The sequence below is a fragment of the Nelusetta ayraudi genome, unplaced genomic scaffold (assembly GCF_046127955.1).
Source record: "Nelusetta ayraudi isolate G7.1 ecotype Tasmania unplaced genomic scaffold, CSIRO-AGI_Nayr_v1 ptg000225l, whole genome shotgun sequence".
NCBI classification, from domain to species: domain Eukaryota; kingdom Metazoa; phylum Chordata; class Actinopteri; order Tetraodontiformes; family Monacanthidae; genus Nelusetta; species Nelusetta ayraudi.
This window is the reverse complement of record NW_027466274.1, coordinates 32,501-45,000: the sequence shown is the minus strand read 5'-3', so window position 1 is coordinate 45,000 and position 12,500 is coordinate 32,501. Positions and strand designations below refer to the sequence as shown.

Sequence of the window (12,500 nt, the reverse complement as noted above, 5' to 3'; positions counted from 1 at the left end):
CACTTGGCATTCATTAAGTGGAAACAAAACAAGCGGCGGCAGCTGAGTGTGAGCGTGTGTGTCTTGGCTGCCACAACAGAGAGCCACGCATTCAAAGGCAGCCAAAAGTGGGGTTCAGCGGAGAGAGAGAGAGGGAGAGAGGGAGGGGGGGGAGAGAGAGGGGGGGGGGGGAGAGAGAGAGAGGTACAGAGAGAGAGGGGGAGAGAGAGAGAGAGCGAGAAAGGTAGAGAGAGAGGGAGAGAGGGAGAGAGAGAGGTACAGAGAAAGAGGGAGAGAGAGAGAGAGAGACAGAGAGAGAGAGGGAGAGAAAGGTAGAGAGAGATGTACAGAGAGAGGGAGAGAGAGAGAGACAGAGACAGAGAGAGAGGGAGAGAGAGGGAGAGAAAGGTAGAGAGAGAGAGAGATGTACAGAGAGAGAGGGAGAGAGAGAGAGAAGTTTGCTTAAGAGTTCCACTCCACTTGTGATCCACTCTCTTCACTTCATCACACGGCTTTTTAAAGAAACTCCAACACCATTAAAACTCAGCGTGGAGAGTTTGTGTCTCATCGGCCACCGGGGGGACAAAAAAAAAAACACAACTCTCGCCAGCTTCTGCCTGGTGACTCACACGGAACCAAAATACACCCAGAGAGGGATTTTTCTCTCCAAGTACAGAAAGACAGCGTTGAAAGACAGAAAAACAAAAGAAGATAAGAAGATAAAGAAATAACAATTTGCTCAGCAGCTGGAGATCCACAGACCACCAGCAGGTGAAAAGGTGCTTAGCACATTTTGTTTACTTGTCACCTCAGGGTTTGAATTAGTGGTGGGAGAAAAGAAATAATCCATTCACATAAGTATCGCCATTCTTTGCTGTACAATTTTTAAATGGAGTTTTTTTTTTTCAAATTCAAACACTTCATTTCAGTCTGTTGAGCCGGGGTGGAAAAAAGTACCACTTTTCTCCAGCAGAGGGCGAAATGTTTTTATTCAACTCTACTACTAACATTCAGTTCATAATCATAATCGTTCAACTGCGTCACCGGTGTTAGAACAGCAGAGTCAGAATCCAGAAAACTGGCAATATCGTAGAAACCCAGCCAATACCAAGCAGCAAGCAGCGCCACCTTCCTCTTCCCTGTGGAACTGCAAAACAGCTGCACAAGCCTAGAACAGAGTGAGTGGAGCACAAACTAGAAAACCTGGTCCTGGACCTGGTCCTGGTCCTGGACCTGGCCGTGAGAGTTTTCATTTTATAAGATGGAAATGGATGAGAGGGAATTCCTGCGAGTTGCAATCTGCTGCTGCTACTGCAGAGTTATTTAAGAAAGCCAGTAAAGTTTGAAAGCATATTTCCAGTGAAACAAACCCAACCTCAACCAAGCGCAGCAGCAGCAGAGCAGAGGTGCAGAAAGAATCTGGGTCAGTAAACCAAGTCGCAGCGAGCGGCTCTGCCGGCCTGTGAATACAAGTCCACAGTGGCAGTGTGTGTGTGTGTGTGTGTGTGTGTGTGTGTGTGTGTGTGTGTGTGTTTTGAGGTTTTTTGGCATGCACGCTCTTTTTAATGGGGGAATATAGTCAGGCGGGGTGGGGGGGTGGGGGGGCTACAATGAGCTGGCATGTTTGCGGGGATGTGCTGCCAGTCGGCGGTGCCGAGCTCAGCAGCCTGGGAAGGCAAACACAGAGTTGATCTCTGAGACTTCTAAAGAGAGCCGCTTCCTGCCAGGGGGGGGTGGGGCGCAGGAGAAAATAGAAAGAATAAAAACAACGCTCGCACCTGTCCTTCTGTCTCCGCCTCTCTCTCTCTCTCTCCCTCTCTATTTTCTGTCGCTCTGCTCTGTGAAACTTTTGCAAGCTCCAAAAGCAGAACTGTTTGGCCGAGCCCCTCGGTGGCGCCGCTCCTCCTCCTGCTTTCTTGGCTGGTGCCAGGTGTAAAAGCAAGCTGGCATCCTCTCACTTGGTGCCGTTCAGGAGGAGCGGGGCAGCCAAGCCGAGGGGGGCACCCGAGTCGGACCTCACACATGAGGCGGGCCCACACACACACACACACACACACACACAAAATAAGCTTTTTAAGAGGGCATGAGGCAACGCCAGGCACTGGCTAAGCTCGTGTTTCATTAGCATCTGATAAAGAGCCTTTCTTTATTCAGCGCTTGGTGTGTGTGTATGTGTGTGTGTGTGTGTGTGTGACTAATAAAAAATGGATCAGCCTGGCCTTCCAGTGAACTCAGCGTGAGGAAGTTGCAGAGGTGATTACAGCGAGCGCTGCAGTTCTGAGCTGCTGCTGTTGTCAACATCTTCTCCAGCTAGCAGTGCAGCTAGCAGTGCAGCTAGCAGTGCAGCTAGCAGAGCAGTCCAGCTGCATTCACAGCTCCAGGCTCTGACTGTCTGCAGTTTGTGTGTTGACATGACATGAGTCAGGTTGGTTATATAATAGCATTGTGTGATGTGATCAGACCAGATCATCAACCTTTCCAAAATGAAAACCTGTCAATAAAAGGCGTCGTTGCCGACCGACTCTGCAGCGTTTACACATCGACCCGCCTCTGGAAAACATCCCGACTGAGGACTTTTCAAAAGGCGGGCAGGAAATGATGGGAGCGTCTCTGGAGGTGTGTGAGCTCTGTGGTGTGTTGGGTGTGTGTGGTGGTCAGCACGTCCTTCTCAAGTGGCCAAAGCTTTGCCGCTAGAAGGGAACGCAGACTGACTGACTGACTGACTGAGTTCTGTCTGGAGGCGGTGGCTAACGCACACGCTGCAACACGGCACTGGAAGCAGAAGCTGCAGTCCAACATCACGGAGTTCTCTCTCAGCAGCGCAGCTCCACTGAGCTCTCAAGAAAACTCAACAAAGGCAACAAATCAGAAGCGAGCATCATGACAATTCTCCCGCTTTGAGACGCCATTGGTTGTGATTTAGCGCTGTACAAATAAAGTTTTATTATTATTATTATTATTATTATTATTTTATAGACACACACACACACGCCCTCTCTTAATTCCTGCCTTTTCTTTTCACATCCAGTCTTCAAGGTTCCCCTCTTTTTTTTTAGGGAAAGAAGAAACTTTTAATTCCCATCATCATCATCATCATCATCATCAGCAGCAGCAGCAGCCTCCCGCTCCACCGCTCCCTGTGATTCCAGGCCAGGTAGATGAAAGCTGCTGGAAGAAGCAGCCTCAGATTGGGGGGGGGGGGGGTGGTACAGTATCGGGTGACGGAGCGGCGCAGGACGGCGTCGGCAGGTGCTCGGCGCTCTGAATGGAGCCTGTATGAGCCGCTCATTACAGAGGGACATCTGCTGCGGTCCGGCCCGGCCCTCGCTGACTCCGCCCCCTTTGCTTTACACTGATGCTTTGATGGCCCGTCAATGTGAGCGTGTGTCTGTGCGCGTGCGCGTGCGCGTCTGTCGGAGGGACGAATGAAAGAAAGAGGAAGAAAAACGAGGAGCAGAGCCGCCATTTTAATCTGCGAACACTGGAGTGACTGGAAAATCATCTTCTCCCAGAGCGCTGCTTCCCAGAGCGCTGCTTCCCAGAGCGCTGCTTCCCAGAGCGCTGCTTCCCAGAGCGCTGCTTCCCAGAGCGCTGCTCCGCAGTCCACTGCTCCTCCAGCCACTCACTCTGACTGACAGGGAGGAAGCCAGAGCTGGCAGGGCTTCTCTATATTATCATTATTATTATCATCATTATGATGATGATGATGATGATGATGATGAAGATGATGAAGATGATGAAGATGATGCTAGACATCCATCCACTCCTTTTTGCTCCTCTTGGCATCAACAGTTCAGTGCACACACAGCAGCAGCAGCAGCAGGACAACAACCCACAGGAGCCCAACCACAACTTCTGCTGACTCATTTGGAAAGGTGTTGTTGTTGTTGTTGTCGTTGTTGTTGTTTATTCTTTAGATTTTTGGTTTGCATTCCTGTTTTCTGACGCCATTCAACAAGAACACCAGGCCGGAGGAAAACCCAGTGCAGCCAATGGGAGCCACGGCAACACAGCCAACCAACCAATCAACAGCCAGGACAAAGTGAATGAATGAAGTCATTTAAAAAGATATGAAGCCCATTCAGGAGGCGCCGTCCAATCACGACTCTCTGACATCCTTGAGGAGGAGCTTCAGCCACATCTGCACTCTGGCAACACACACACACACACACACACACACACACACACACACACACACACACACGCACGCACACACACACTCACCTCTTCTTGGCCGGCCCGTCCTCGCCGTACTTGCCGCCATCCAGGCCCTGAGAGCGCAGGGAGCCGTCGTCCTTGTGGCCGCCCTTTGACCCTGAGCCGTTCAGCTGCCCGTTGGCGAGAAGAGAAGCACCTGCAGGGGGGCAGAGGAGGGGGAGGCTTGGTGAAGGGAGGGTGATTCATGGGAATATTACACTCCACAAACTCCATTGCTTGCGTTGCTCCTGATAGCGTTTAGCAAGTTGTACAAGAGTCGAGTGGAAGCTTTTTTTCCCCTTATTTTTGGCTGAGATTACGACTGAAGTCTCTTTGTCTGCAGGGAGCAGACAGCAGGGCTGTGACGAGTGGCGGGCGGGGAGATAAAGACCAGCTGATAAACTGGAGGAGGAAACACGGCGCAAAGTCTCGAAGGCGACGCACAGAATATGACACCAAGAAAAACACAGACGCATATTTCCACTGGAGATGGGTGAGCCGCGTTATTGGCTGCTATTTCTCTCTCTCTCTCTCCCCCCCACTTCCAGAAAAAGAAAATAATAGACACAAAAAGCCGTAGGCGCTGAGATTCTGGCCGACACCGACCGACCCACCGTCGTCTCTCCTTATTAAATATTTAGCGAGCGGCTCAGCACAAACAACGCAGACAGGCTCCTGAATCAAAAGGCAACAACATTCAAGCAGGACTCAAATCAGGTCAAGCGGAGGCGCTGCAAGTCGGCAGTAATTAAGAGAGACAAGCAAATTAAAGAGGGCCGGCGAGGCCTCGTGGGCAGAACTGGCAACCGGCGGGAGGAGGGAGTGATTCAGCAGCAGCAGCGGCAGCAGCGGCAGCAGCAGCAGCGGCAGCAGCGGCAGCAGCAGCAGCAGCAGCAGCAGCAGCAGCAGCGGCAGCAGCAGCAGCAGCAGCTTGGCTGGTGAGCATTAAAGCAGATATAAAGTACAGAGAAATCTGAATTAAACAGCAGGAACTTCATGGATCGGCTGAAACCAGCCAGGCGTGTTTAGCCGTGAGGGGTGTGAGTCACTGAACTGGGCGAGACAGCGGGGCCCTTTGTGACATCACAGGGGGGGGGTGATCAACAGGCCAAAGTGGGGCAAGACAGATTAAGACAGAGGGCCTTCGCGCTCGCTGCCCCGCCGCTAAATTGTGCCTTTGCAGTCGCTGATTGCGGTCAATTCTTGGCCAACGACTCAGCAGAGGGCCCGGCAGCAGCGGCCCGGCAGCAGCGGCCCGGCACCGTCTCCACCGCCTCCAGCCTGTTTTGACACACGCTCGCGGCCGACAGGCAGGCACGCTTGTTATGAACTGATTGACGATGGGAGAGAGGAAAAGAAGAAGAAGACAGAGTAGCAGTGAGTCACTGGGCGCTGACGCCCTGGGTGGTTTGTCTAACCGGGAGTTCCACTGTCACAACTCCTTCGCTCACATTCCCCTTCGCCGCTGCCGCGTCACTCGGCCGTTTGGCTCTCACAGGGAAAAAGAAAAGAAAAAAACATTCCATGGCGGTGACGCAGCGAGGAGCAAAGAGCCGCGTCGCTCGCCCCGCGTCGTAAAAAGGGCTAATGGCGGGCGGCTCCCGCAGATACACTGAGATAATGAGGGCAGAGGAGACGGGATGAGTGGCGACTTGAACGACATCCTGTGGGCCGGCGGGAGGCTGCGGCGGCCCGACAAGCCCGGGCGCTGCGGAGGCCCGCGGTGAATCAGCGGATCAGCGCGCCGCCCAGAGGCTCTGATCCAGCAGGACACGCGGCCTCAGAAAGCTGCAGAATTCCACGACGGATGGTGGGAATTCCACAGGGAGGAACGGTGAGCCGGGCCCAGAGTGTCGCAGATCAGCGGGAATTAAGCCAAAAAAAATCAAACCTCAGGTTCCCTTTGGGACCAAAGTTCAGCGAGTGAAAGGCATCAGTCACTGCTCTGCACTGGCCAACGCCTTCACAGGCATGAATGGAATTCCTCCTATACTGTACGTAGGGTGGCAACATTTCCTGGAGCGCTGCAACTTGGACCTTTGGACGCAGTAAAGTGGGGATCGTGGTCAACCTTTGATTTGAACGCAGCGATTAAAAAGAGAACCCACGGCAGTTTGATTGTGGCTGACAGAGGCAGACTGACAGTTGATGCAAGTGGACCTCGGAGGAGGGAGTGCACAGCTTGGCTGCATCACAACGACAAGGCAACGCTTGGAATATTCCCTCACTGGAATCTCCTGACTGCTCTGTTGGTGCTTTTCAATCTGTCGTTCTGTTCTCTGCATATTTCTCTTCGAAGGCTGAGCTCTGTTGTTTATTCTAAATGCTTTGAAAATGTTTTCAAATGTTAATCGTGTAAAGCACATTGAGCTGCCTTGTGTATGAAAGGTGCTCTATAAATAAAGCTGCCTTGCATTGCATTGCATTGCCTTACTGGTCTTTCTGTAGCCGTGTTCCAAGCCTTTCTGCTTAGTGAAGAGTTTTTCCTTATCATTAAGTTTATATTTAAAGGCCTTTTATTTCAATTCTAACGTGGTGGGAGTGCAGAGATAATTGCTGTTGTTACTGCCGTGTAAAAGTGCTTCACGGGCCCAGCAGCTGCTGCCTTCAGGTGGACGGCGGCTCCTGGCTGTTGCTCTGCTTTCTGCTTTGCGTTTCTATCCGGGGGAGAAACAACAAAATGAAATAGCTCATTAGCTTTAATTGCGCTCAGACGACGAGTGACGCGTGACGTCCCAGCAGATCGGCGAGGGACAGACAGACAGACAGACAGACAGACAGACAGACAGACAGGGAGCCCGATTCTCCGCCCACTCTCTCCCGGTGTCCCCCGCCGGTCCTCCACTGAGTTGTCTGACATATGCTGGTTGCACATGAGCGGCCATGTGAGGGGCAGGGCTGGGACTCCTGGGAAGCCAGAGAGTTGTTGTGGGGTGTCTGGCAGACCGGGGGGGGCGGGGTGGGGAGGGGGGAGGAGGAGACGCTAAACACGGCGTCCCACTTGGAGGTTTCACTCAAATTCCAGTGTTTAACGGAAGCCGCCTCCTCCCCGCCACCGCCGCCGCTGAGAGCCAATCAGCACGAGGACAAACAGATTCATGGCGGCGGCGCATCCTCGGCTTGCGAGGATTAAACGGCAGCAAAACTGCAGAGAATGACTCAAAGTTGCAGAAAGCCCCCCCCCCCCCCCCCAAAAAAAAAAAAAAACAACTCCTGCTGGGTGCCATTAAAAACTGTGGGATGATTCTGTCCGAAAGAAAAGGGAACAGAGTTGAGTTTGATTCTCGTGGAGGAAATTCCCCATAGTCTCCATAGTTCCCAGGCTCCCTTATTATTTTCCTGTCTTGTTTTTCCAAAGCAGACACAGATCCTACAGATGCCCGCCCGCCTGGCGAGAGGATTTCTCACCCCAACCCCCCTCCTCCTCCCCCACCACCAGAAACACGCCGGCTCCTTCCTTCCAAAAGTGGTAGAAAACACGGTGTGCGAGCGTGGCCGCAAGCCAGAACAAAAGCAGCACCACGCGAGAACAATGTGGAGTTGCGGCAAACACGGCATCTGCTTTGAGAATCTCCAAGGCTGTAAATCTGAAGCGGGCAAGAATAAAAAAAAAAAAACAAACAACAGAATCGTAGAAATAAGGAAGAAAAGGATGGAAGAGAGGACGGAGCCTCTCTCTCTCTCTCTCTCTCTCTCTCTCTCTCTCTCTCTCTCTCTCTCTCTCTCTCTCTCTCTCTCTCTCTCGGCTGGAGAGGGATGCTTTGGTTTCTTCTTCGTCGTTGTGTCTCCCCCCCCCCCCCCCCCCCCACCCGCTGTTGTGGCTCTTGGACTGCGGCCAGCGCCTCCATCAATAGCACTCAGGAAAATGGAGAGGGAGGGGAAGTTAAAAAAAAAAAAGAGGGAGAGAAGAAAAAAATGGAAGATGATCCAGCCTCAGTGATTAGAGCGAGTCGGCAAAGGAAAGGGTGGGAAAATAGGACACTGAGAGGAAGGGAGGGAGGGAGGAGGGGAGAAGGGAGGGAGGAGGGACGGTGATGGATGCCGTGGGTGGGGGCGGAAGACAGGAAGCGGAAAAGAGGGATGGAAACGGCGGCAGCGGCGCGAAAGAGGCAGACGGATAGACGGACGGACGGAGGGACATTATGGAGGAGGGCGAGGAGGGGGGGGGGTAACCAGAGTCCTATTGATGTGTAATGGAAGCCTGCATCCAGGGAGACACAGCCGGAAAGGTGCAGGGACGCTGGGAGATGGCTAATGGCGGGGGGCGTGGCCAGCTAATGTCATTTGTTAAATAACGCAGGCGGCCGACGAGCTGGACAAGCAGCAGGTGTGATGGACGGCTGCTGCCAGGACTGCTGGAGAGAAGAAGGAAGGAAGGAAGGAAGGAAGGAAGGAAGGAAGACTGAAGGAAAAGAAAAAGAAAGGCAGGGTGGGTGGAGAGATAGACTGTCACACACACACCTGACTGACTGACGGCGGCCACACCCCCCTCAGTGCTGCTGCCTGCAGGCTGCACAGGCACAGAGTTGCTTGTGGGTGAACAGGCGAGAGAGAGGGTGGGGTGGGGGGGGCGGGGGGGTCACATGACACCCAGGAAAGACACCCTGATGTGATCCAAGTGTTTGGATGAACACAAGGGTTTGTCGCGCCAAGAGGTCACATGACCATCACCGAGCCACAACCAGCGAAAGCAGAGGTCAGCAAAAGCCTCGACCTCTAAACACACACACACAGCGGCCTTGTGCGGCGCCACAAAGAGCGCCCCCCGCAGGGCAGCCATTGGTGTTGCTTGCTTTGTGCTGACACTGACACACAAAGACAGGCAAGCGTTTGTGTTCCAACTATCAGACGCTCCCTCAGGCAGCAGGCAGGACGCTGGCGTCCAATCAGCTGCGCATCAGGCCACGTGCACGTGCACGCTCCGTCCATCCGTCCAAGATGGCTGGTGGTTTCCACGCCAACCCGCGCGTGCCGACGCTCCTCCAGCCGCCGGCACGCGCCAGCCTGCAGGGAACGACTCTGGGAAGACAGAGTCCTCGGAAAAGCAGCGGGAGAGGGAGATAAGGGGGGGGGGGGCATTCAGGATGTCGCTCACGCTGCTGAGCCTGATCCTCCAAAATGGCTGACAGACTCACCACAATGTTCTGTGCAAAAGGGGAGGAGAGGGAGGAGGAGGACGAGGAGGAGGAGGAGGAGGAGGGGAAATAGTGCCGATGGTCCGAACCTCCTCCTCTTCCTCCCGCTCCACCCAGTGAGCTCCGCAGCAGCAGGACTCGGCCACTCGGCGCCTCCTGGCTGGCTTTTGTGTCAGGGCTGCCGTCCATCGGCCGCCTGCAGACGCTTTTCTAAGCAGTCATTTTTAGTCAGGCGATAAGGTCGGCTACCCGCGGAGGCTTAGAAGGCCCCAGAGAGCTGCAGCTGGAGGCAGGAAGCAGGAGGAGGAGGAGGAGGAGGAGGAGACGCTGCTGCTGCTGCTGCTGCTGCTGCTGCTGCTGCTCAGCACCGACCAAGGTGTGTGTGGGGGGGTGGATAGATAAAGAATGAAATAAAGAGGTGAGGTATAAAAGGAGGAGCTACATTTCAAAGGAGCGCCCCCCCCCCCCCACCAGGATGACTGTGTGACTTCGCCCAGGATTGTCTGGATCCTGTTAATGTCGGTGGAGAAAAGCTTCAGAGGCCCCGTGTGAACTTCAAATCTCACCCGTTTTTCCTCCCTCCCTCCCTCCCCCTTTTCACTCTTTTTTTTAATTCCCCCAGTCTGGGAACACCGATGTTGAACAAAGAAACGGTGGCAGCTCTCTTCCAAACAACCTCCACCATCACCCAAAATCTCTCTCTCTCTCTCTCTCTCTCTCTCTCTCTTCTCTCTCTCTCTTCTCTCCCTCCCTCCCTCCCTCTCTCCTGGAGCTGCTCCAGCCTGGAGCTGCTGCTGCTGCTGCTGCTGCTGCTGGCCTTCAGGCTGCAAAACTGACGGAGCAGTGCGAGTCACTGCAGGCCAGAAATAAATGGCCTGATTTGAGCTGTTATGCTGCTGCTGCTGCCGCATATCACTGACATCAAAGAAAGTCAACCAGGAGCCTGACTTGAAAGGCCCCGTATTATGCAAAAGTCTCTTAATCTCAAGATAATCTTTATCAATCCCGCCTGTGAGCTGAAAGGACAAAACTCTTTTCCTCTTCTTCTTCTTCTTCTTCTTCTCTTTACTTATTTTGCTTTGCCCGGCTTTCCAGAAAACATGTTTAAAAACCTGTGTTTCTGACAAACGGCCTCTTGTGATGTCACAATGGGGCGCCAGGACCTGTCCCAGAGTGTTGCCTCTAGTCTTTTTTAGCAAGAGGCTACAAACAGAGGGCTAAACGAGCCTTGAGACAGCCGTCTGTGACTGTGTGAGGAACATTTTCACACAAACTGTTTCACGCTCTGGCTGAGGCCACGCTGAACGTGCTGAAGGGGGAGGGGGGGGGGTTAAAGGCAGGACTGGCGGCCCACTGAGCCCACAACACAGAGCAAGAAAACGACCGACCGACCACACAGAAGCAGCCGGACTGACGAAGAGCGGTCAGGAAGGAGGGATGAGCGGCGCGAGGCGGACCGGCACCGACTTCACAACAAGCCCGCTGCTTCCTCGCCTCCCACGCTGACCAGTCAAATCGCTGTATTAAAGCACATCTTTGAACGGCTCTTTATTTAAAAAAGATGCCATTGATCTTCTTCTATTCAGGCTGACCGCTCAGCCAGCCGCTCGGACAGCGCACGGATGCTCCAGAACACCATCAACGTGGAAAATATATATACATATTTTTTTTTAAAACAGGTCCCTCCTCCTATTTTTCACGGCGAACTCACAAAGCGAAGGGATTTATTTACCATTGGAGTTGGGAGTTCCGTCGTCCAGCTGCCGTTTCTGCGCACTCCTGAACTCCTTGAGGGAGAGGTAAAGCACCTTTCGCATAACCCGCTCCTCCGACCAGGGGATCCCATCACTGTCATCCTGCACAAGGGGGGAAAAACAAGAGAAACACGGTGAATACAAGGTTGTCAAAGGGAGAAGCGGTGGCATTCAAAATGGTCCTGTATTAAACCTCATCCTGTTCATCAAGCAGGGAGAAGAAGCCGCGCATGACGAAGCACCCACACAAAGTAAACACCACATTTAGCCTCGTGTTTACAGCCTCCGGCAACAAATCCTCTTGTGTTAGCTTCCTGATGCTTTGTTGTCATGAACACATTTATGTTTGTTGTGCAAGTTTGGAAGAGGACAAAAGCAAGCCATGACTGTGGCCTTTAGGGCGGTGGGAGTGAGATATAGATCCCGTAGTGACGTCAGAAAGGTGTTTCTTGCCAGATGCGTTCATTCTCAAAGCCAATCGGAGATTTAAAAAAACAACTTTATTTCCAAGCGACTCCTTCAATGTCCAAAAAGTGGGGATGTGACAACAAGCGGTAACACATGGTTTGACGCTAACATCGGCACTGTCTGTTATTCCCTCCTCCCCCCCCCCCATTTCCAGTTTGCGCTTTGTTTGCCTAAAGACCAAAAAAAAAAAAAAAAAAGGCCTCGTGGCCTCGGAGCCGGATTAGCATTTTGGAACAATGCAACACGACAACAACAAAACATGTAAACAGAAAGTAAGCAGCAGTTTTTATACCGCCTGCCTTCAAGCCCATTGAACACAAACAGACGACGTCTCCGCAGGACGGGAGAGAAAGAAAAAAAAAAAATTTCCTGACTCATTGTGTTTTCGCCCGAACGTCCCTCGACGGCGCCGTCGCCGACATTTAGCGCGACACCGCATTAGCATAACATAGCATATTAGCCGGCGGTGGCGAGCACGGGGCGGCGGCATTAGCATGACAATGCAAGGCGAGGGACGGAGGGCGAGCAGCGTGATGAATGGCCGAGGAAGCCCATGAAAAAGGCATCATGGGACGGCCGAGAGATTCACTAATCTCCCTTCGCCGGGGAGACCTCGGCCTTTCAGTCCGGGAGAGAGAGGGGGGGGCACCGGATCTCACACACAGCCATACCCCCCCCCCGCCCCATCGCTTTCGATCACATCGGCAAATAACATGTGAATTGTGCCGAGCTCATTGTAGCGCAGCAGCTGGTTTGCAAAAAAAATAAAATAAATATATATATATATATATATATATACCGGCATAATTCATGCTCGGTCAGCGGTGCAGCGGGAAAACATCGCCGTGCAAAGCGCCGTTAAAAGCCTCTTTAGCAATGAGCGTCCGCCCTGCAACCTCCGCTGCACAGCAGCAGCAGCAGCAGCAGCGGCGGCGGCAGTGTTTGATGTTGAACAATGCTAATGACT

At 52.9% G+C, this 12,500-nt stretch overlaps 1 protein-coding gene across 2 annotated transcripts in view; it reads right to left on the bottom strand.

The window, feature by feature from the left end:
• The window catches only part of jarid2b (jumonji and AT-rich interaction domain containing 2b), a 47,865-nt gene extending 35,392 nt beyond the window's left edge, over positions 1–12,473 (bottom strand). For both annotated transcript variants that reach the window (XM_076016385.1, XM_076016386.1), the window contains exons 1-3: positions 12,333–12,473; positions 11,044–11,167; positions 4,204–4,333 (exon numbers count right to left, since the gene is read on the bottom strand). In XM_076016385.1, the coding sequence (XP_075872500.1) occupies positions 4,204–4,333; positions 11,044–11,167; positions 12,333–12,338 (260 nt within the window). In that variant the 5' untranslated portion in view covers positions 12,339–12,473. The remainder of the gene's footprint in view (positions 1–4,203; positions 4,334–11,043; positions 11,168–12,332) is intronic.
• Positions 12,474–12,500: the final 27 nt, after the last annotated feature.